A 25,347-nucleotide genomic window follows, 5' to 3' on the forward strand; every position below is an offset into this window, starting at 1 on the left:
GAGAAAAAAAACAGCATGCGTGGCGGTTCAAACTGTTCAGATACCATGGAGGAGAGGGGTTGCAAAAAAGAAAACCCTCTAAAGAGTTTAGAGGGGTTAAACACTGAGGTGAGATGAGAGGAGTCATTGGTTGTTTGGCTCTCCTGCCCTCTCCTCCTCCTCCTCCTCTTCATCCTCCTCATCGAGAGACACGACCCCAGAGGACGCCACGTCGGAGACCCTCCGGTGTGGATCGTACTCCTCTCCGTTGCCCTCCGCATCCACCTGGCACACGGTGCTCTCATAGTCCTTGCAGGGGGTGTCGTCGTCCTCGCCGGGTGACAGATACGTCTCAGAGTAAGACATGGAGTAGCAAGGAGAGTCCTGACCCCCGCAGGGCCTGATGCCCCGCCCGTCCCCGTTCAGGTTGTGGAAGCCAGAGTCCCCTCCGCCGCGCCCGCTCTGCCCTGCCCTCTGCAGCCGGGCCAGCAGCAGCTCCTCGCCTCCCTGCAGCGCCGCCAGGATCTTGGCGGCGAGCTCGGCGGCATTGCTGTAGGAGTGGTTGCCGCGGTTACCGCCCAGGTCACGCAGAAGCGGGTGTTGCTCGTCCAGGCTGCAGAGGCTGGAGCACAAGGTGTCCGGGGAGCCTGCCGTGGGGGAGGGCTCACCGCTGCCACCGCCCTCTCCGCCTCCTCCTCCTCCTCCTCCGACCTCGCAACAGGGCCCTCGCAGGCCCAGGTGTTGGCAAAGCTGGCTGTGGATCAGTTCCTTCAAGTAGGGCGGATATGATGACATATCTAGAGGGAATGACACAGACTGTGAGTATCAAGTCCTCAAGGAAGAACAACAACAATAAGAAAAGAAATACATAATGTTTCCTGTCGGGTCATCAGATAGGAGCACCAGAGTTCGATTAAAACGGACTAGATGTCAGCTTGTGAAAGCGCCCTTATATAATATGAAACTGTACCCAAAGTAGGCTTTTTATATGCAAAATACAGCACGTAGAAACATTTTTAAAATATCAAGATATATGTAGCAAATTAAACAATTTGATTACAGTAGTGCTAAAAAAAACAGTTGCAAAATCAAAATGTAATGTGAAAGAGAGAGATACTGTAACTGAATTATCATCTTTGACTTTGCAGATTTTTTTCTACCACAAAGTTCTGAATAATGTGTCGTCAGTCAGAAGATCATGAAGAGTTGATTAATATGGAGGCATGGTACCTGTGAAACTCCATTCACTAAATAAAGAAGCCATAGATGGATATATGAAGACAGAGCAGCAGCACTGAGCTGAATGTTATTAGCTGCAGTAGTTCAGGTTATCGGTTCAGTGTAATCAAGAAGAAAGCTCTGGTCTACACACACACACACACACACACACACACACAGCCATGGTCAAATACACTCTGTGTATTTATAACCCGCTCACACACCATCCTCACACAGACGCTGTCTCTGCAGCAAAGGAAATGATATTAAAGTTGCAGGAGGGATATCAAATTGCGCCGAGGAACAAAAAAAAATGTTGGGAGCGGATGAAAACTGGGGCACTGGGACAATGAAAGATACAGAGAGAGAGAGAGATTGATGAGGGAGAGGCTGTGTGATGGGGTATGATGGGGAGGAGGGGGACCATATGAAGGAAATAAATGTGATTTAGCTTTACCACAGTACAATGTGTGTGTGTGTGTGTGTGTGTGTGTGTGTGTACCTGTGCTCTGTGTGGTGGGCTCGTTGGCAGGCAGAAAGTCCTCGTCATATGAGTCATCGTTGGACTCGTCACCGTCCACAGATGACCAGGCCCTCAGCTTAGCTTCCGCTATGGCAAACTGCTCTGCCACACCTGCAGACAAACACATATATACACGTAAGCTGCACGCGCAAATACATGGTTGGCATGGTGACCAGGAGGCAGCGGTCCGTGGTGTCTCCATGTCATGTAGCTGTTTTTGATCTTCAGGTCTGCGTTGAGGAACAAAGTGCACGGCGCGGTATTAGACTGGACAGAGAGAGAGTGCATTCCCATTAGAGTTCCTCAGTGGTCATTTGGCTGGTGCACTTAAGATGGCTGTCACTGAGTGTTTGATAGTGTTGTTATGCAGGTTGCATTCCTGCCAGTGCAGAGGAGACGGTAAGTTGGAAGAAGCACAAAGAAGATCCGAACAAAAGCACAGACAAAATCACTGTAATGCCAGAAGACATATACTTCAGTAAAGTAATTAGTGTTGACATGATGAGCAGGGTGGAATCACCTCCAGCATAATGTACATTTCCACAGCAGTAATTCCATCAATGCAACAGAATAACATCATTAGGGCTGCAACTAACAATTATTTTCATTGTCGATTTAATCTGTCAGTAATTTTCTTGTTTAATCGAAAAGTTGTTTGGTCTATGAAATGTCAGCAATTGGTGAAAAATATCGATCAGTGTTTCCCAAAGCCCAAGATGACATCCTCAAATGTCTTGTTTTGTCCACAATTCAAAGATATTCATAGAGGAAAATAAATAAATAATATACTCTATATACGTATATATAGACTTCTATACAATCAGACTTCTTTTTGTGTTCAATGTGTGTGTCTGGCTGAGGTGAGTCAGCATGTGCCAGAACCAATAAGCCACAAGGTCCAAGTGACCAATCACCTCCAATCATCATCAGGCGCTGGCCAATCAGAGAGTCCCTCTCGTTCTCTCTTTCTCTCTGTGCTCAGCCTCATCCACTTCCACTCAATCCATCTGTTTTGTATTCTCCCCTGTTCATCCCCCCTCTCTGCTTCATGTCATGCCTTTCTTCCAATCGTCTCTCTCAATAAAACGCTCCATCGACTCACCTGACTCTCCTCGTTCCTACCGTTCCCTTCTCTTTCACCGTGCAATCTTTCAGCCTTGTCCCTCACTTCTCATTTTGATTTCTATCTCTCTGAATCTCTCTCCTCAGTCTCTCTCTCTCTTTTCTGGTCAATGCTCAGTATTCATGCGTTGTCTAGCACAGAGAGCGAGATCGATGCTTCCATTCATCTTCCACTGTAGCTGGGCTCTGAACTCTCTTCACAAACACCGACACATCCTCCAGCTATTGCAACCGTGCCGGCTGCTCTTTAGTTCTCTTCTGAAAGCCTTTTTGAATTCCTTTAACTGTAGAAGAAAGACCGCTTTCACCTACATACATACTGTTTTTATGTCACTGACCCACATACAGCACATAAATGTCTAGAAAAGGGATAAAGAGATACTCTACGCCTACAAATAGACGCAAACAAAACCACATCTGTGCTCGTCTGTCTGTACGACAGCAACATGTAGGAGGTGACCTAGTTTAATGCAGAGCATGAGAATATTTTAACAATATTATCTCATGGCAAAATACAAGCTAAAAAAGATTCAAATTCGGATACAAGTCTGCATCTATGGACGACCAGGCATGAAAGTCTCATTCATTGGGGCAGATTGTCACGTTAATATTAAAAGGAAATGGTTACGCGGTCAAATGTCTCATGAAAATATGATTACATTTTATGTAAGTCTCAAACCTAAACTGTGTTTGTGACCCAACTTTGCAGAAATGCGCTTACCATGAAGATCTGAAAATGAAAGAGATTCTCTTTCTTTCTCTGTCACACACACACCTTTGCTACGTTTCTACTACGACTAAGACTTCATCACTTTATCTGAAGGTGTTTGTACACGGTGATACAGTTTGGATATAGAGTAGCAGGCTGTACGTAGTACACAGGTTTGCAGTTTTACACCGGTCAGCTCGCAACTACCAAGAGACTCAAAATGACTACAAAGAGATATAATATGACTACAAGATACATAAAACAACTACATATAGATGCAAATTGACTACAAAGAGGGGCAAAATACACAGACAAAAAATAACAACAACAAAAAACAATTACAAAGATACAAATAGACACAAAACTATAGAGATGCAAATCAACTACAAAAAGGGGCAAAACAACCACAGACAAAAAATAACAGCAAAGACCAAAACAACTACAAAAACACACAAAACAACTACAAAGAGAGACAAAACAACTACAAAAACACACAAAACAACTACAAAAAGATGTAAAACAACTACAAAGAGATGTAAAACAACTACAAAGAGATGCAAATCAACTACAAAGAGATGTAAAACAACTACAAAGAGATTTAAAACAACTACAAAGAGATGTAAAACAACTACAAAGAGATGTAAAACAACTACAAAGAGATGCAAATTAACTACAAAAATTGACAAAACAACCACAGACAAAAATAACTTCTAAAAGACCAAAACAAAGTGACACAAAACGACCAGAGAGACAAAAAAATTACTACAAAGTGACACAAAACAACCACAGAGAGACATAAAATGACTACAAAGAGACACAAAACAACAACAAATAGAAGCTAAAACATTATAAAGTCTGTGTGTCATCTTGCTCTTATGTAGGAGAAGTGGTGGGGTCCATTGTCTCATAATCCACTGATGCTCCTGCGGGTGGATATAACCCTCAGATTGTTAAATTGGGCTGTCACTTGTAGCAAAGACATTTGTCCAACACCTAATGCCAAATTTCCCACTTTGAATTTTCCAGCAGGCCTCTTTGCTCTCTAACACACACGTACAGACATGTACTTTCAACATAATCTCTCACTCACACTCTCTGTCTCTTTCATTCACACACACACACAGTGACATAAGCCTCTCTGTGTCGGTCAAGGCTCGGCAGCCAGTTTCATGCACTACGAGAGACACAGCAGGATTAGCTTCGAAGAATGCCTGTGTGTGTTGTTGGCACAAGTCAGTCCATCAATAGGACACCTGCATTTTCAATTCTCAGGATGCCTCCTACACAAACACACACCGTTGTTTTTCTCCTGTAGCTACCTTGAATACGAACCAATACTGTTCTGCACACAATAAAACACTCACTTCACACATTCGCACATGTACTAACGCGCTCGCTGACATTCACGCAGTGTCCAGTCACCCACAGTAACACCATCACCGGGCTACAAGGAGAGAGTTGACAAAAACAAAAAGAGTCAGCACAACCGGCTCCCTGATGGACGAGCGATGATGTAATCCGAAGAGACAAGGAGAAATATGATGTATAGTAATGTCTCCCCAACCCTTGACTGCTAGTCAACTTACATTGATTAAATCAAATAAAAAGGGTGTGTAAATTACTGTATTACATGCAATATGCAGGCTCAAACAGTTCTAAAAAGACCATCTAAGCTAAAGAACTATTTTGCGTTCCTTTATAAATCAGCTTAGTTGCACATGAAAACCACTATCCTAACCAAAGAATACTGAAATGGATCGTTTACTGTGATACTGGATCACAAAGATGGAGGCATGACAAGAGGAGAGAAGTCATGTAAATAGTGAGATATAAAAGAGGAATGAAAAAATGAACAGTGGAGGCTCAGAGGAAAATCGCTCAGTCACGGTGGCAGTAGCCAGGAGCAAAACCTTACTGTGCAAATTAACCTTGAGAGTCTGCATTGCAGGGAGCGAGCGAGAGAATGGAGGGAGAGCAGGGTGAGGAAGAGGAGATAAAGAGAGCGAGAGAGGGCACATTAAAAGAGGGGACAGTGTGAATAGGATGAAGGGGGTAATGAATAGAGGGGGCGGGAGTGAATGAAAGAAAAGTAAAAGATGAGGTGAGTGAGTAAAAGATGAGAGGAGACAGATGAGCTGAGGGTGAGCGGCGCTCTGAGAGAAGAAGAGTAATGAATGTGGCTGCAGAATCAAACATCCCATCGAAACCATTAACATGTGATCTGTATCTGGATAATGACATCTGATCGTGGGTCTTTGTACTTACACCTGTGATCAGCTCTCAATAGTGAAGCAATGCTGCTGTACAGGTATGTTCCTCACGACTAATTTCCCTGATGTTTAAATGGAAGTTTAAACTTAGTCGACTAGTCTAAAAGTAAGAAAACACATAAAAATGTAGCACAATTTAATCTATAAGCCATTTGAAATCACATTTTTAAATAACCAAATCATATTTTCAATGCTGCTGTATGTCCCCCGTGTCCGCTGTCTGCTTCAATCCATATTTGTTGGTGTTTAGCCTTTCAAAAACAACTTTTTCCACTGCGGTCAAAACCCTGTTTACTCTACCGCACGCACCTGTGTTAATGGGGCGGTCTAGCAGACATTCAAAGCTTCATTCAAAAACCTCATCAAAGCTTTGCATGTAAAAAAATGACATTCATTACGGCCCTATTTCTGCTGGCCAATCCAGTTGATCAGGAGATAAACAGACTGACCGCTCAAGCCAGCCGCTATTTCGGAAAGAGGAGGTGGTGGCAGGCAGGGGGCCGGGAGAACACGGCGGGTGGAAGATGAATCAGGAGCGGCTGATGAGATCAGATCAGAGCGGAGAATGTAATCTGGCAATATGTAATTCAAACGTGTACATTAATAAAATAATAAAATGTTTAACTGACTAGTATTTCTGGTGCAGACTAGCGAGTGAAGCAACGTTTCATCGACTAGTCGACTAATCGCGCACATCCCTACTGCTGTTTGGACTCTGCTTGTTTTGCCTTTGCCACAAAAGGGCTCATACAAAGCTTTTTGACGTGAGTTAGATATCCTCTCAACTTATTGGGTGGATTTGATTTGGTGTATCTGAGAAAATCTGAGTTTGGGCTTGAAGAAAACAGATTTCAAACAGACAGCAGTTACAACTGATATAGTGTTTGAAGGCTGGCATGGAAGTAGAGATGCACCGATTGCAATTTTATATATATATACTTGCTGGGCATGAATAGCATTAACGTTAGTTAATTCAAGAAATGAAGAAGAATTAACTGAATCCTGGCACTCTTTTTAAATAACATACTTTTGAATCTTTGGGCTCGAGGGAAGGTATCAAGTATTTTCAAGTCAAAAGGCTCAAGTCCAAGTGAAGTCACGAGTCACTGGTGTTAAAGTCCAAGTCAAGTTGCAAGTCTTTTTTTATTCTGTCAACATCTAAAGTCATCAAATTTGTGACTCGAGTCCAACACCTCTGCTTGTGGGCCTCCGCTGAAAGCTCAACACTAACACACTGTGTCCTGTTAAATGAGGTCACACTGTACAGACTGCATTGACAACTTGATGAGATCTGATTACAGTGAGAACAAACCAACGTCCAGATGTGGTCCAGCTAATCCGATAGCATTCCAATTGTAATACGGTCTGTGAGCAGGTGTGTTAACATGCATGCAAGTTTAAATAGGGTAAAAATGATGTGAAAAAAAACAAGCTTGTTTTAAGCTAAATTCTCCAAATTCTCTTTTTATTATTGCAACATCTTAAATGTTATTGACTGTAATTAACGATCATGTGACATAAATACTCATCTGCTCCTTTTTTTCATATGTTTACCTTTTTGTTACGATGTTTTTTCATTTAATTGGGATCTCTTTCATCGTTATTTTGCATATTTTCATGAGCTCTCTTGCTCTAGGTGTGTGAGTCATCTCTTCAGAGTGTTTGTTTTCAACTGATCTGTGCACATTCAAAAACCCTCTCTCAGCTTAAAGTGCAGCAAAGCAGGGTGTTTCTTTCCTGTAATATTTATGTAATAAAGAAGTTGCACAAACAGACAACAGAAGTTACTTACCGGCAGCGAAGCGCGCCTCCTGCTCTCCCTCAGTGAGGTCTGAGTAAGAGTTGAAGTCTGATTCCAGGGCTGCTGGAGTGTCGATGGGCCTACACCAGCCTTTCCACTCTATCAAGTGGGCCACTCTGCCCTGAGCCATGGCTGTGGGCTTTGTCACATGGTCCTTCACCACCTGGGAAATACCTGCAAAGAAAAAGCTAGGTTTTAGGGTACAGAATAACTTTTTGTGATGATTGAATGCTTGAAATATCAGCTGCATTCATGAACTTTCATGTTAAATGTTGCACTCACCATGCAGGGAAGATCGCGCTAATGCAGCAATCTCTTGAATGGTGAGAGCTCTTCTTGATTTTGGTAACATTTCAATGGTGTCATCAACATTCACCTGAAACGACAAGAACAAGAAGTGTGACTCAGGGGAAAACTGGTGCAGTAGCTCAGCTCAGCATGAATGTGAGCCGGCGTCTGAATACACTGTGACTCACAGGAGAACCCAGTGTCGTCTTTTCATGGAGAGGGGACTCCGGTGTTCACAGTACTTCAACAACTTCACTGTACTTCAAGGCCTTGGAAAGTGAAGAATTTTCTCTTCACACATCAATCAATGCTTTTAATGAGTCTCAAGCTGAGTGCCGACAACCACACGGGTGAGTGTGCATGCCTGCACGTGCACATTCTGCATGTTATGTCAACCCATTCTCACAGCCAACTCGTCAAATACCGACGCTTGGTCAGTGTCGACGTCTGACACACTGGGCGTTTGAGTAGCGTGTGGCGGCTGCCTCGCTAAACTGTTGTGTCTGTCATGCATGTGGCGTCAGCACCAGCAGCGTTTACTGCCAGCCCTTTCTTTCTACATTGAGTTTGCCTTTCATAATGGCAATTTCATTTCATTATAAATGTCATTTATATTTATTTTAGACAGAAAAAGGTTGAGAAGCGTGTGCTCATTTGTAAATAATAATAATCCATGATTAAAAGTCGGTACTTTATTAATTTATGGAGCCGTGCAAGTCACTGCATTTTCAAAAACACTGTCCTCCAAATATTTCAGAATAAAAGCCTTGTGTTAACAAATGAAGGGATTCTGTCCACAGAAAAAACACTAAAGGGCTTTTATTTTGAAATGGAAACAGGCAGTGTTAATATAAATATTAAATTTGTGTCATGTCTGTGACATAATCTGCAGATATGGACATTGAAACTGTAGTAATGTTGCTGGTATGATGGCAATATACTGTCAAAAGGTAATTTTCACTGTCTATCTTTGCTGTTAACCGTGCACAGCACACAAAACAATTGAATGAGACCTTGAATCTCTTGACTTATTTTACTGTAGTTTTGTTGTGTAACCTATGTGCATTACTAACGCCAGTTCTGTAACAAGCCTACTTATTTTACGTAACAAACGTACTTATCTTAACCCAAACCTTCTTTTCCTAAGTTATACAAGTACTTTTGTTCCCTAAACCTAACCACGTGTGCAAGTAAACCTAAAAACTAAGTAAACCTATGTTGGAAGTTTATTTTGAAAAGATACTGTATGTATGTAACGAGCAGAGACTGTATGTGTCCTGTGAACACAGAAGTTTATTTTGAAAGGACAGAAGACAATTTTGAAGGGTACTTGTCGAGTTGGGAGTGAGAATGTGTTGGTTATGAAGCATATAAAATTAGTAGTTCAACATGTTCATCATTCACATCAAGCAGCGTAATTTCCACATTTTTTCTGGAATGAGGCCAATTTTCTGAGCTTTCACATCTCAAATAAAGACATAAACCAATCACGTTGTGCAGAACGGGTTGCTTATATTTATGAAATCCGTAGTCTGAACCTAGACAGCAAAGTTTATTTCAACCTTGACACAGGCAGCGCAGACCAGATTGACTCCCTCTGTTTTTACCTTTCACAATAAAAGCCCTAGACATATAATATTATGAATATATTATCATTTATTATTATTTATTTATTATTATTACAGTGTCATTTATTCATCACGCCTTTACGTGTGTAAAGGCCTTTATGAAACACATCTGATTTGCGTATTAATTCACGTAGAAGAGTAGAAACAAAAGTTGAAAAAACAACAAGCCCATGATATTGGTGGTTAGTTGCAGCCACATGTTAACTAAAGTGGTTTGTTAGATTAGCCTGCTGGCTAATGAGCATACTAATAGTTTGTTCGGGTAACTGAGCTGACCCTTCTCAAGCTACAACTAAAGAGTCTGCATCTATATGGCTGCAGACAAGAAGGCATAGAAAGAAAAATAATTACTTTCTAGATTATTTGCTGATTATAATTATGTGCATTATCTGCACATAGCCGAGTGGACCTCTCCAGTGGTGCCAGATGTGGCTGTTAGGAGATTTCTGATGCAACTGCAAAGTAAATATATAGGAAAACTTCTTGAAAGGAAACTGATGAAGCTCTGTGTCCAGACAGAGACAAGGCAAGTGAGTTAACAGGACCAGACAGTGGACAAAAGACGTCTAATCCTGCCGTTCTGTCCTCCGTCAAATCTGTCTGCGTTGTAAAGTCAAACCACAGAGGGAGTATCGGGTGTTGACAAGTTCCTTTGTCTGCTAACTCTTTTTATAGCCCTACCTGTACTCACGTGGGAAACGGCACGTCAACAGCAAAGGCCACATGCTGAGCTGACGCCACCGTGTTGTTACTCAATATGGGTCAACAGACGGGGTTGACTGAGCAATCAGATGACGGTCTTAGGGAGACAAGACTGATTGTGTTGTGATCTCTCTGAACTAGAACAACAGAACCACAGTAGTAAACATAAGTATTTGGGTTGTATTTTCCTTCCTTTCATTAATGAGTCAAACCACATCTGATCTGCAGTGAACTAGAAAACACCAGACAACATGATGAACTTAAATCATCCCAGAAGCATCACGCTGACCTTGTCCTGTCAATTCAACCTCATTGCAACAAAACACCAGCCGAGCAACAAACAAACAAACAACCAACAACAAAACGATCTGTCAGAAGAGCGGAGGGGAATCCCGAGCTCGTGATGGTATCAGAGGCTGCCGCGAGGCGTGATAATCCTCTTGTGCCGCAGAGCAGCTCACAGATCAGAGGGAGGATAATCTGGAGGAGATGTGACACACGCCCTCGAGGAGGGTTAGAAAGATATATTGTGTTGGTCTTTAATTAAAAATCAGATGTCAGACAGGCAGTTAATGTTGTCCGCCCACAGCTGAATATGTTTTATTTGTTTTCAAATAGATGCCCAGAGAAATCATTTCAGTATGGTGTGGGAGGATTTTATACATCTTCAGGGATATCCAACATAACAACTCCTGCCTCACCCTCCTGAATGCCCTTAAACTTGATTTCATTACTACTTTTTCCAGTAAAGCATCCCGTGATGATATGAATGCTGTTTCAGAGACATTTCTACCCTGACAAGAATAAAGTTTGGAAAAACAACTTGTCATTTCTGGAGTTTGGAGGCACTAAATGTTCTAATTTAAAGGGCAGGTGTGTTTTTCCAAATGGAAACGCTCACTTACCAAAGTAAACTAATCGAAGCTAATCAATAAGGTTATGAATAATGTGAACGTGAGCACTAGCTGAGTCAGAGTTAGATTTGAGTTTGGAAGTATTTGAAAGGGTAGTTTGGATTTTTTTAACTGGGGTTGTATGTATACTCTCACATTCTGCGAGGTAAAATTACTGCTTTTGTGAATGTAGTCTGGTGGCTTTGAAGAGAGCGATATAACTGCTTCAGTTCCCCGTCGGAAAGCGCTGTCTGACGGCGAGGTAAAGTGGTTGTGGATGGGAGCAGCAGAAAAACATATTTCAGCCACCTAAAACAAATCAACACCAGTTTAAGTGCACACTATACCTAAAATATTCTCACCACTTTACCTCGCCGTCAGACAGCGCTTTACGTCAGGGAACTGAAGAAAGCTACCAGACCGGACTCCATTCACAAAAACAGTAATTTTACCTCACACATGCAGTACCTGTGAGGGTTTCTGGATAATATTTGTCATTGTTTTGTGTTGTTAATTGATTTCCAATTATAAATAAACAGTATACATACATTTGCACAAAGCAAAGCAAATTTGTCCACTCCCCTGTTGATAAGAGTATTAAATACTTGATAAATCTCCCTTTAAGGTACATTTTGAACAGAAAAAAAAAGATTAATCCTGATTAATCCTGATTAATCAGGATTAATCATGGACAATCATGCGATTATTCATGATTAAATATTTGAATCGATTGACAGCCCTAATAAAAATCTCAATGGAGCGTTCCTTTAAACATTACATTCAAATAAATCAGTGCGAGCTTTTTAAAAATTGGGTCCAACCGTATGAGCTTGAGCGTCACCTTGTTGCCACACAGCTCCACTTAACAACACCGCTGCCTCCCGGCTCTGCTCCCCTCCCCCCTCGACTCCCCCACTGCCCTACTGAACAGCAGAGCCAACACAGAGGACATGAGCAGCACTCAGAGCAGACCCGAGTACACCGCTTCAATTAGACTGCAGCTTTCCCATCGCATATTCCCAACAACATGCAGCACGCTCATTAGGAAAAACACTCGTGTCTTTAGTCATTTAGATATTAATAATAATAATAATAATAGCTTGGATTTATATAGCGCCTTTCATGAAACCCAAGGACGCTTAACAAAGACATAAATAAACACAACAACTGTAACAGAAGCTAGGGGCCATAGGCCTTGGTGAAGAGGTGGGTTTTAAGCCCTCATAAGAATAGCAGAACAAACACAAACATGATGTCAAGAAGTCTCTCATGGTCTGGTGAACACAGACAGTAGAGAGGCTGTCATGTCATGATGCTGCTCAGGTTCACTTTTAGCCTTTAAATCCTTGGTTAACTGTTGTCTCTGTGAGTCAGCGCGGCCAGGCTAATGCAGCCCGGAGAGAAAACACAGCAGATTCTTCAACACAACACGCATGTTAGGAGCTGAGAGCAGGCCGACAGAGGGTGTGTGACATTAAACGGACCTGACTAGTGTCTCCCTATCTGCGTCACCTGGAAGCCTGAACACACACACACTTCAAGGATTTTAGAATCTAATAACAAAACATGGCTTTTCAGGCTTAGTTATCATAACCTTTTACAAGTGAGACCGAGCCAAGACAGGGTCCAATAGCAGCATCCAACCCATAACAAGACAACAACACTGAATAACGGCAGCAACAATAGGTATGACAAAATACATCGCATCATACAGTGCATTAACAGGACAGCATTTTGGTCATGTGTTTCTTATTTAATTGAAGCAACTGCAGTTAGCAGTGATCACTTCCTTTATACGTTTAAAATAATCTAAAGAGATAAGGGTCTCAAGTTTAAGCTTGTCCTGCAAATTGTTCCAGGACCAAGGACCATTATATCAGTAAGCCTGAAAACAAATGTTTGTGCTCCAGCAAACCCTTTTTGTTATTGTGCAGACGTCACACAACGCCACAGGTTTCTGTGGCTAAGACGCATTTGTAGTAGGGGTGTCACGATATCGCGGTATCGACGATAACCGTGATATTTAAAAATGAGATATTGATATCATGTTGATATTACACATATGATAATATTGTGTAAATAATCCAGCGCCTCTTAAATAATTTAATATACACAGTTATGGTTACAGACTCTCTCTCCACCTCCCTACCAAAGAGTATAGAAGCAAAGAGACGAAACTTCGCTGCCACCATTTTGGACTGAAATCGCTTATTATATTTATAATATTTTCTTGATCAACAACATAGGCCATTTCGGTACAATATGACAATAGAATAGAAATTATTTTGTTTTACTTTTGTACGGCACTTTTTAGGCGGACGTTTTACTGGTGTCTGGTAGTCGCTTTCAGTCCAAAATGGCAGAAGCGTAGCTTTGCTGCTGGGTGCTGATGTTGCAATGGAACGAACAATTGACTTTCACTTCTTGGCAATATCTGTTCTTTGTCCCTAGACTCATATTTTGAGTGTAATTCCTTTGCCTAAAATAGAAACAAAACACCCAATAAACAAATTTAAAAATTAATTTTACTGATAGCATTATTATTATTATTTTCAAATTTACTATAGATACCGCGATAATATCGTTATTGTGAATTCTGTTGGTCACGATAATCGTGTAGTGAAAATCTGATATTTGTTATATATACTGTATCTGTTGGGGTTAACTTGTGGAATGGATGTGACTAGGAATTAAAAATGTGTAATTCACTTTGCAAATTTAAAAACATGTTTAAATATAAGGTGGTAAACAGGTGTAAAACTGAAGTATGATTGTTATTGTGTTGTTATTGCTTCTGTTTTGTTTTGTCTTGTTTTTATATAGTCTAAACTAAGTAGTGAATGAGCTGCCTATTAGAATATGCTAAGTAAAAAGGGTATAATAAGCTTAAGCTTCAGCCTACACCTTTTCGGTCAAAACTTTTTTTTTTTTTTTTTGTTTTTTCCCATTTTATTTAATTCCTTATTCTTTATTATGTGCATTCCTCACAGAACATTGTTAATAAGGACCGAAATGAATGACTACTATTACTGATATTGTGACAGCCCTAATTTGCAGCCTACTTATTGCTCTATTTGTAAGGTAATTAAGGTTACATCAGCAGAAATCTATTTTGTGCCATTGTACAGGCTGAGTGAGTCAAATACCCGTTTCTTATTTATCAACCGTCAACTGCAAAACACAATGAAGGGAAGTCATTATACAAAATTATATGTTTCAGTGGAACAGACTGGCGTGACATCTGCTTCCCTGCATGGTGGAAAATAACCGGAACATCCGTCTCTTCCTCCGACATGTTTCTGTCTCTTTTCTCTCTCTCTCTCTCTCTCTCTCTCGCTACGTCTCAAGTTTTCCACAATGGGAACATTTCTATGGCAACTGGTCACCATGGAACAATTCCTGCCGGTACGTCGCCTGCACGTCTGATTCGCTGATGACGTCACACACTCAGAACACCAACCGCCAGCCACAACAGCCAAATTAATACCTCTTGCACGTGCCTTCCCGTTTTCATTTACTGTCGCAGCTCAGTGATGCCACACGAGCGTCAGAGATGATGCATTTGCAGCATCAAAGAAAATACAAAGCAGGAAAATTTGGATGTATTTCAGTTTCATGGCTGCTCAAATACTAATTCACCGGAAAAAATCTGAATTATTCCCTTATACAAAATCTTACCAAATATGTCTTTTTGAGGTACCTAAAGTGGAAATCATGTGATAAGATCAGCCGGCTCTCACAGTGCCCAGTATTCAATAACAGGCCTGAGTAGTATAGTGAATAGTGAGCGGCTGCATTTCATAATGGATCACTTAGGTGCTGCTAATTGTCGCCTGGCTGGCTCACTGCGACACATCAGATTCACACCCAGATGGTGCGCACTGATGGATAAAAGAGGCAAGGTGGATTCATCACCTTCATTACCATAATCATCCACATCTCTGAGCCAACTGTAAGCATCCCACTAACTAGACATAAATACTGTAGGTTATTAACTGTATAACAACAAACGGCTTGTACTGCAGCAGAACCCCTTTTGCAGGATTCTCAGATTATGATGGTTCTTTGTAGATCCACCACTCTCACCAAAGTGCTCTCAAAACCTCTTCGGTTCTTACCTATTATCTAATTCATTGCTAAAAGGATTGGGAGCAGAGTATCCTGTCAGTCTATCCTCCTTTGCTATATGAAACCCCACAATTAAAGGGGTAGTTTGGGTGTTTAGAAGTGGGATTGTATGAGGTACTTCTCCATAGTCAGTGTATTACCTACAGTAGATGACGGTTGGCACGCCCCCAGCTTGGAGAAACAGACAAGACAATGTACTGCTGTGGACGGGGGCAGCAGCAAAACATGTTTTAGACACCTAAAAGAAAGGCTCACCTAAAAAAATCCATATCAGTTTAAGTGTACGCTATATTTAGAATATTTTCACTGCTTTACCTTGCCGTCAGACAGCTATACAGTCTATGTTTCCGACGAAGAACTGAAGTCGTTATCGACGTTCTCACCAAAGCAACCAGATTCCATTGTAAAAAAATATAATTTTATCAATCATTTAGTTAGTTTGTGGTATTAACTGAATTTGGTTAGTTCGGATTCACCAAAGTCACACAATAGCACAAACAAACTGACTGATCGAGGCAGCGGTAGACCAGCATCCTCCAGTAGTCTGTGTAAAATTACAGGTTTTTCCAATGGAGTCTGGTGGCTTTGGCGAGAGCATAGATGGACACAACAGCTTCAGTTCCCCGTCGGAAAGAGCTGTCTGACGGCAAGACAAAGCAGTGATTTCGATTTTTTTTTTTTTATTAATTTATTTAGGTGGGCCTTTCTTTTACGAGGCTAAAATACATTTTGCTGCTGCCCCCTTCTACAGCAGTACATTACTTCACTCCTGTGCTGGTACTTCTGTCTGTTTCTCCAAACTGGTGGCGTGCTGACCGTCATCTACTGTAGGTAATACACTGACTATGGATAAGAACCTCATACAACCTCACTTCAAAACACCCGAACTATCCCTTTAACTCCGGTGCAACCAGTGGAAAGTAAAGGGTGTTTTTCTCCAGGCTTTTGAGGTCAAATAAACTTAAATTAAAGTGAGCCACCACTACAAATGTAGCATCTCACAGTCTGTTCAGTAGTAATCTCTTAAATAGAGATTGTGTGTTATGTTTTGTCCAAAGGCTAGAGGCATTACACTCTATGACACTGAGATTTAAAATCCCAAATTAAAAATGAATAGCTAATTACTCTGAATGGCTTTCAAATAATTAGAAACCAAGTGGTTAACATTAATGAAAACTAAAATGGAGAAAGAACTCAGGGTTGAAACACACATTAATGAGGTAATTATCAAACCAGGAAAGGGTTGAGAAAATAATTTTCTGCTTCGTGTGGCGGATTACTGAGAGACTGTCATCTTTGATTAGGTAAATCTGATCACGCCTGGCTAGGTTGTAATACACTAGGTTGATAGCAGCTTGGCTCAAATGAGTCAAATCATATGACGTGATATAAACAGAAAATCCAATTATCTGTGTAACAATAAATACAAATACACAGTTAGCCTGCTGGAATTGAGTTTTCTTAACACAGTTGGTAAAACAATACTTCAGGCTCATTAAACCTCACAGTAAAAAGTATTTTTCTATCAATTGTTTGACCGCCTGATTGAAATTATTTGCATAAAAATAATAACAATTGTGTTTATTTTTAAAACAATACATACTATTTACTATCTGGATCATATAAGATTAGTATAGACCTTAAATCTGTAACATATTGTAGAACTGAATTTATACAGTAGATTGTTTGCTTTTATATACTGTAATTTTATAAACCCTTTACTGCACATTGAGGGGTCACAACAGCAACACCAGTAGTTTAAGAGCAACTTTATTGTTTTTAATTAAACACTAATGCTGTTCTTTATACTGCATGTGTTGATGGAGTTTTGGCTCTTTTGGGACTATTTTTTCTTCAAGCACCTTGAAGAAGGTGAAGTTGTGTCAGAAACCTATATTCTCCATTAACCCTTTTATTGTCGGAAATTACTAGAGGCTACCACTTTTCGAAAGCTTTTGCTCAGCATCTAATTAATTACAAAATTTCCATTTTGTATGAGTGAAAACGTATATTGATAAGAAGTGAAAGCCAATTGGTTGCTCCAATGCAACATCAGTGCCCAGCAGCAAAGCTACGCTTTCGCCATTTTGGACTGAAAGCTACTATCGGACACCAGTAAAACGTCCGCCTAAAGAGTGCTGTACAAAAGTAAAATAAAATTATTTCTATTCTATTGTCAGAATTTTAATGTATCTAATAAAATGGCCTGTGTTGAACTATAAAAATATTATAAATATGCATACTATTATAACTATTTACTTACTTACAGACGTCTCTTTATACATTCATGGCCACGGACTCATTGGGTGTTCAGTCCAAAATGGCGGCAGCAATACTAGCAAAAAAAGCACCGTCTCTTTGCTTCTATCCTCTTTGTATTAGTGGACCTGTTTTCTGCAGCTTTCACTGAATTTGAAGCATTGTTTGTTCAATTTGAAATCGTCATTATCTATTATAAAGCACTTAAAAATATCAACTGGCCTGTGTTTGAATGATAAGTGGCCTAGAGCTAAGACTAGGTGTAAGTGAGCTACAGGCTACATCAGCTAGACCAGGGGTCAACAACTTGCTGCTCTGGAGCCACATGAGGCTCTTCAGCTCCTCTCCAGTGGCTCCCTGTGGATTATTAGAAATGGAAATGAATAACTGTTTTTTGTTTTTATTTATCATTGTTGTAGGTCTATGGTACGACGTTACGACGGAGTACTAGGGCCACATTGAGGGGGAAAAAATAAATCTGAGATTTGGAGAATAAAGTCATAATATTACCAGAATAAAGTCATAGGTTTATGAGACAAAAGTCGAAAATATTATGAAAATAAAGTCATAATATTATAAAGTAGTAATTTTACGTGTTATTTTCTTTTTTTTCTCGTAAAGTTATGACTTTATTCTCGTAATATTACGACTTTTTTCTCGTTAAGTTTTTACTTTATTCTCGTAATATAACGACTTTTTTTCTCGTAATATTATGACTTTATTCTGTAAATCTCCGATTTTTCTTCCCTCAATGTGGCCCTGTTACTCCGTCATACATTTGCTCTTGGGCCCTCACTGCATTAGACTTATATACTATATACTTACACTATAAGCTGTGTTACCTTCATCACAATGCTCAAATGTTTTGCTGCTCTGGACAGATATTTTTTTTTCTTTTTTGCCTAAAATGGCTCTTTTGATAGTAAAGGTTGCTGACCCCTGAGCTAGGCTACATCAGCTGGGCTACATCAGCTGGGCTACATCAGCTAGGCTACATTACAAAACCAGACCAAACTGATGTAAAAAAAGAATGTTAAGGGCACCTGACTGAAGTCCAGTACACCCAAAGGTGCTGTCAGGATCAGTCTGCGCGCCAAGGAGGTCCGCGTGTTCCCCCAAAGCGCTAGGTCAGACTTGGAGCAAGCAGGGCTCCAGTCGACGCGCAACGAGCCGTCAATGGCCACTGTCAGGAGGAAGAGAGCCACGTGAAGGTTACAGCAAATGAACGAAATGTCGTAAAACTCATAGTCGCCCAGCCAGCCTCATTGGGTGTTCAGTCCAAAATTGCGACAGCGCTACCGCAGCGCCATCTAGCAAGAAAGCCATATTCTCCAACATTAACAAATTAAATTTATATTATTACAACAACGTTATTGTTCATAATGTTTGTTTTTTAGAACTGGAGCAGGGATTACCAACTATGAGTTTTAAGAGTTATGGCTCATCCTTTAAATTGCAGTAAACCATGCCAACCCCATGCCTCCACGGGGACCCCAGGGCAGCCACTGAGGGGCGATGACCATAATAAGGGAATGTAATGTAGCCGTATCTCACTGCAGTTTCCCCAAATTCAAACATCTACATACATAATAAATAAAATAATCCCCCAAAATGAACCTATAAGCCCACCAGTCAATTACTAAATGTCTTTTAAAAAATTTGGCTGCACTACATACAAAAAATAGAGTTTTTGAAGGCAACTGTGAAGCAAAAAGACTCAACGAACCGTCTGATTAGAAAAAAAAATCAAGTGTTAAAGGTCCCATATCGTGCTCATTTTCAGGTTCATGCTTGTATTTTGTGTTTCTACTAGAACATGTTTACATGCTGTAATGTTCAAAAAAACTTTATTTTCCTCATACTGTCTGCCTGAATATACCTGTATTTACCCTCTGCCTGAAACGCTCCGTTTTGATGCATTTAAATGGAATTGCAACAGAATTGCGTTGCTAGGCAACAGTTTGGGTCCATGTTTACTTCCTGTCAGCTGATGTCATTAACATACACTGCAACATGAAATAAACTGGGACACATTTAGAATGTTTACGTTTAAAACCGTGTAATGGTGTAAATATTGTATATTTGTGACATCACAAATGGACAGAAATCCTAACGGCCTGTTTCTAACGCACAATTTCTGAAAACGGGCTGTGTGTGTATTTTTCCGTGTATTGAGCGTTTTGATAGTTTAACAGTATTTATATAGCACTTAAACCTGTTTTATAATGTAAAAGACATGAAAATCTCATTTAATACAATATGGGACCTTTAAATCTGAATAAAATTAGAGTATATTTTGAATGTCTTTCTGCAGAACTTAAGAGGCATCTTTAGGCTTGTACCATGCACTTTCACAAAGTGTTTAAATAGTGGAAGACACTTCTTTTTTATTATGTATGGCACAAGTCTAAGCTGAACCCTTTCTTGCAGCTATACTCTGCAGAGACTACTTGTAGTGAGATAACATGAGGGTTTTGGGACGCGGAGGCCTACTTCCATGCACGTCAAAGCCATGCCATGTCATGCAGGTAAGGCCCTGGCAGCAGCCCAAAGCCTGTTTGATATTTTATGAAGTTCTGCTTTTTGTCGGAGGGAGAGAGCAACATAAAAAGCACAGAATAAGGGACACGCCTGCCTGTGATGGCATTATGCAATTTCCTTTTTACCTCCCTGATGTTTTATACACACTCTCTGACGTGAACAGACCACGTCATCAACACAACCAAACAGCAGCAGCGCATTGATGGAGCTGCAAAATGTCACTAAGCAACCTCCTGGCTGCAAAATGTCACACAACTTGCCTACAGATATGGAACTATTCGGTTGACTACATGAGTTTAACCTTTCTAACAGCTGCCCTCGTCATGACCTGACAGACTCTTGGACCAAAAGGTGCTGATAAACGCGCTCCTGGACCTCGGACAACTCCAAGCGTGCAGCAGAGCATTTCAGCACCTGGACACACACACACACACACACACACACACACACACACACACACACACACACACGCACACATGCAATCCTGCGCTCTTCAAATCAGATTTGCCAAACGAGATTAAAGAGGTGGGGGCCTCTAAATGTCAGTGCCTGGCTCGTCTTTCCAGCCCTCCGCTGCAGGGAGGCGTTTCTAGTTACTGTCTGTGAAAAGAGCGACTCGCTCGATTAGTCGCCAGCACCCATCTCAAATATTGAGTCCAATATCAAGACCAATCACTCACACACCCACCGGGGTCAAAGACCTGCCGTTTTAGCGAGCTCAAGTTGCCCACCAGCAGAATTCAATATGTGCCGTTTAATTGGTGTGATGAGATCAGATGCTCGGGGTGCATTGTGCGTCGTCGGATCTAGGCCACCTTGGTCAATGAAAGTATTGTCAAGAGGAGTGAAAGATGCGCACGTTGTTTTGTATGGCATGAGATTGATGAAAAGTCATTTGAGCCTCGGATGCACCCAAAAGAGATTTGATGGTCAGCAACTAATTGAGAGGAAAATGCTCACATTACTGCATGGATCAACCGCCTCCTCTTGTCTGTATAGATGGGTTTGTTGAGCGGGTTTATTGCCTCAGATTGTAAACGGTATTGCGCACAGAACATGTTTTGCATTCACGTCTGCAATGCACAAGTCCGGTAAGTCATTCTGCAGCAATGACCCTGAGGTCACCAAGGATGCAATTTAAGGGACATGACTGTGGGGCGGAATGGACATGGAATAAAATTGATGTTATTGATCAAACTGAGAGGTTAGACCCTTTTTCACTTTGCAGAAAACAGACTGAAACTTGTGGCGTCTCTCTTGTCTTGTGTGAGGCCCTGTGGTCCATCATCCTCCTCCATCTGTGTCTAATTTGTTCATTTGCTCGACGTCTTTTTATCTTAATTGATCTCCTTTTCCACCCTGACTGTGATCTCTCCACTGCAGCGCCAAAAAGTGGGTCCTCTTCCACTCAGAGCAAAATGCAGTCTTCATTTTTATTTATTTATTTCACTTAGGTCTCTCTCTCTCTCTCTCTCTCTCGCACACACACACACACACACACACACACACACACACACACACACTCCTTCTCGCTCTCTGTAGTTCCCGTTGTCGTGGAAACTGCAGATGGAGAGACCTCGGCTGCGCATCCTTCTCTCGCTCATGTCTTCCGGGCTCTCTGAGAGACTTATGAGAGACAATTAGGTCAAGACCAGCAGCAGGGTGATGTCACACATACAGGCTTAATGTGAGAGTCAAACAGGTGGCTATCCTTTATATCACACTATCTATCAATAAACTGTTCATCTGTCAAATGTTTCAAAAGTCGCTTAAAGGGTCATTTAATTGCTTGTCTTGTAATTGCTTTTCCCCCATGTTGTCCATGAATCTGTTTTTATGTTTTTTATTTTTTCCCACTCACAATGTTGTTTGGTTACGATTACCCAGAAATCATTATAGATATTTAAATCAATTTCCTCCCCACAAACATTAACCATACACTTCCACACAACACACACACTTATCTTTTTTTATATATTTACTGTATTTTTATTGTTATTATATATATATTATCCTAATGTTTGTTATCACTATTATGTCATCATATTATTTATTTATATTAATTGTCTCTAGGTGTAGGCTTCAGATAAGCCCAGTGTTTTTTTTTTGCCTCTTCCTGCACTTTATATTATTGATTTATTTTTCTGTTATGTTGTATAGTCTTAAATTGTGCAAAAAAACAAATAAACAAATAAACACTCTAGATAAACGCGCAGAAACGTGCACATATACAGTGGGTTTTATGGGTACTAGGGTACACTGTAAACACTTGCTGTTAATTTACAGCAGGATTTCAACAGTATTAACCTGTTATTACTAAAAACAGTGATTTACTGTTAATACAAAAGAAAACCTGTTACATTACGCTCATAGGCCGTTTTTTAACTGAACTATAATGCATTCTTAAAAAACAGCACTTTACTGCTGATCAACTGTCTAAAGTATCATCAGTAACAGTTTCATGCAGTATTTTTTTAATTCTGGGACCTGATCTGCTCATGTGAGGCTTGTACATTGTACATGATTGTAAAATCAGTGAATTAGCTTTATTGTTCTTCACTCACATGTTGTTCTGGTTTGCATTCTGTGCTTGTAGCCAGCTAGAGACAGACATTTTGGGAAAAGTGTCAACAAGTCTATTATAGCCTTTTTCCTAACAAGTGCCTTTAATTGTATTTAGTGTGACTATTCTTATGTCTGTAACCTGCTAAGTCTATTCATCTAGGCAAAAAATAATGTTTATTAAAATGTATGTAAAACCTAAATAGTGCATTAAAACAAATCAGTAAGATAATGTAAAAGAAAAGGTGAAAAACAGCTATATAATGTATCTTTAAACAGTAAATTAACTGTAAAATACTGTGAAATTAATAAAAAAAAAACAGTATTTTTCATTAACAGTACAAAGCTGTAAATTTCAGCAACAGTATAGTAATGTTAATTTTACAGTAACCTAAAGGCAACCCTCTTGCCAGTTCTTTACTGTTATTTTACTGGTAAATTCCTAACAGTGTATGTCCTTTACGCACTCCGCGACAAGGAGACAAGGCGCCATAATCATCAAGTGACTGAAGGCGACAGATTACACAACCAATTAGAGATAGAGAGAGGATCTGTAAGCATGGATATGACGGATAAATCACAGCGTGAAAAGGTTGCACATTACATCACCAGGAAGAAATAAGAGATATGTTTGTGTGAGAGCATGCATGGCTGGATGGATGGATGATGGAGATGGATGATGCATGATGGATGGAGATGCAGGTTTGTTTTTATGGAGACTACAGAGGAGACCCAGTCCAATAAATAACAGGACGGGGATATCTTGGGGAGACACGCATCAGAGGTCGGTGTAGCACATAGAGGACAGTGGATTGAATGGGGAGACACGCAGTCTATACAGCAAAAGGTGTAAACAACCATGAGAGCAAATAGATGCGGTGGCAACAGGGAGCTTGTTTCTTGGCAACAAGCATCTCTCTCTGCCTCAAAGCACTGAAGGAGTACCTTTAAATCTGCACATCTAATCTTATGTCTTTCACTTTAACACCAAGATTATCCTGAAATTCTTAGAAATGACGAACCTGCAGATGTTTTTTGCACGATGCAAAAAGGAGGATATAGGAGCATTAAAAAGGTGTCCTACCTTGCAACTAAACTGGGTCAGCGCGGTCAGAACCATCGTGTCTGGATGAGTCGATTATATACAAATATATAAAAAAGCTGTTTTTCAAAAGCAGAGCATCCCTCAATGGTGTCAAGAGCACCTCTAGTCTTCTCTGACTGGCGTGCTCACCAAAAAAGCTTCTTGCAACTCTCGAAGCATCGCGATGTTTAGGCTGCAGAGATCTTCCTCACCACCACCTCCAATACCAACCCACTAAAAAATGCACACATTTAACATCTAATTCCAGTTATCTCTATATAACGACCTTATTCGTCTTCTGCATATGACTCAGCATTGCTATCATATGTCTCTCATCTCAGGAACACAGCATGCTGTGCACTTCCAAGCACCCAAATCTCCTCCTCTGCACCCTCTGCTGCAGCAAAAACAATGCGAAAAAAACAAAATCAGGCTTCCTTTTCCAGCGTGCTTTTTTTTTTTTTTTTATGAGAGCAGATCAAAAACAACAACTCTTACCAATTGGCGCTTTGGAGCTGATACAGCCCATTTTCGCAGCAGGAGAGCAAAATCTATCAAATCTCTTTCTTTTTCCCCCACAAATTTCCCTGCAGTAAGAGCCTCGGAGAGCTCTTACCTCACTGATCTGATGGAAAGCCTCGGTCACTCTCCTCCTCCTCCTCTACGGAGGCTCCACTGGGTGTGCTGCTGGTACTTCTGGCACTTCTGCTCTTCTGTCTCCTCTTTCTTTTTCACTTGCTTCAAATCCATATATAAGATTTATACATCTTTTTTTCTTTTTTTTTAAGATTTGTGTTTTCTTGGATGAGTCTGGTGCTCTACGTCACCGGTTGAAGGGTCGAGTCCTGCAGGTTTCAGCACCACAAGAGGATGCACAGCGCTATGTGATGGGTCGAGTCCTGCAGGTTTCAGCACCACAGAGGATGGACAGCGCTATGTGTGTGTGTCTGGAGGCTACAGCAGCATGGGTCTCTGCTCCAAGAGAGCTGGCTTGCTGCAGCAGGTAGCTGGAGGTTTCCCCTCTTGGTCACTGCAGATCAAAGTCCATACACACCTGCACGGTACTCTGTGCGCTCCTGCAGTCGCCTGGTCAAGCAGAGCGTCATTGGACGGTGATACAACAATCCCACGCTGAACTGCTTATATATACAACCCCAGAAACGGGTTTCCGCCTCCTCGTACTGTTTTCCCCTGCTAGGTGGAAGCGGAATGAGATGTGATTGGCTGGTGTCACCTTACATGCCAGCAGGACATGTGGAGGAAGGGCGGAGTTAGAGGCACACACAGGAGGAGAAGCAAGTTGTCAACCCAGGGATTGCATTTCTTCTCATCTATCTCATCAGCTGACATATAATGACAAATGACTGAGGAACATGCTGCATATTTCAACAGGTCTAAAAAAGAGAAATAGAGTTGATGACAGCCTGCAGCAGGTTGTTGTAATAATAATAATAATAACAGCAACTAAACTTGTGCAGAAGGAAGGTAATTCATTTTTTTCCTTTCCCTGTGGAGAACAATCTAACAGTCCGAGGGAGAAAAGGTCGTGTTGGACCTTTAAATGCCCAAAGGCTGTTTTATGTACATGGTGTTGTGCGGTGATGCAATAAGATAAGATAAGATAAGATAAGATAAGATAA

General features: G+C 40.8%; 1 protein-coding gene across 6 annotated transcripts; it reads right to left on the reverse strand.

Moving 5' to 3' along the window:
• Window positions 1-24,914, reverse strand: fam131ab (family with sequence similarity 131 member Ab). 6 transcript variants are annotated; one of them, XM_074641225.1, is made up of 6 exons: window positions 24,324-24,914; window positions 18,564-18,703; window positions 7,905-7,998; window positions 7,614-7,796; window positions 1,700-1,831; window positions 1-776 (listed from the first exon to the last, which is right to left on the reverse strand). In XM_074641225.1, exons 3-6 carry the CDS (start codon window positions 7,972-7,974, stop codon window positions 124-126), a joined length of 1,038 nt encoding a protein of 345 aa, XP_074497326.1. In that variant the 5' UTR covers window positions 7,975-7,998; window positions 18,564-18,703; window positions 24,324-24,914; the 3' UTR covers window positions 1-123. The 6 variants fall into 6 exon arrangements, with proteins under 6 accessions (XP_074497326.1, XP_074497320.1, XP_074497324.1 ...); XM_074641219.1 differs by lacking the exon at window positions 24,324-24,914 and adding an exon at window positions 24,206-24,321; XM_074641223.1 differs by lacking the exon at window positions 24,324-24,914 and adding an exon at window positions 23,708-24,109.
• Window positions 24,915-25,347: the final 433 nt, after the last annotated feature.

The sequence above is a fragment of the Sebastes fasciatus genome, chromosome 7 (assembly GCF_043250625.1).
Source record: "Sebastes fasciatus isolate fSebFas1 chromosome 7, fSebFas1.pri, whole genome shotgun sequence".
Lineage (NCBI taxonomy): Eukaryota > Metazoa > Chordata > Actinopteri > Perciformes > Sebastidae > Sebastes > Sebastes fasciatus.

Excerpts from the sequence above, each read along its gene's own strand:
- fam131ab (XM_074641219.1), bottom strand. The coding sequence starts at position 24,236 with ATGGGCTGTATCAGCTCCAAAGCGCCAATTG. Across the intron at positions 18,704-24,205 it reads CAGCTCCAAAGCGCCAATTG|TGGCCATTGACGGCTCGTTG; the intron begins GTAAGAGTTGTT and ends TCCTCCTGACAG. Across the intron at positions 7,999-18,563 it reads GTGTACTGGACTTCAGTCAG|GTGAATGTTGATGACACCAT; the intron begins GTGCCCTTAACA and ends TTGTCGTTTCAG.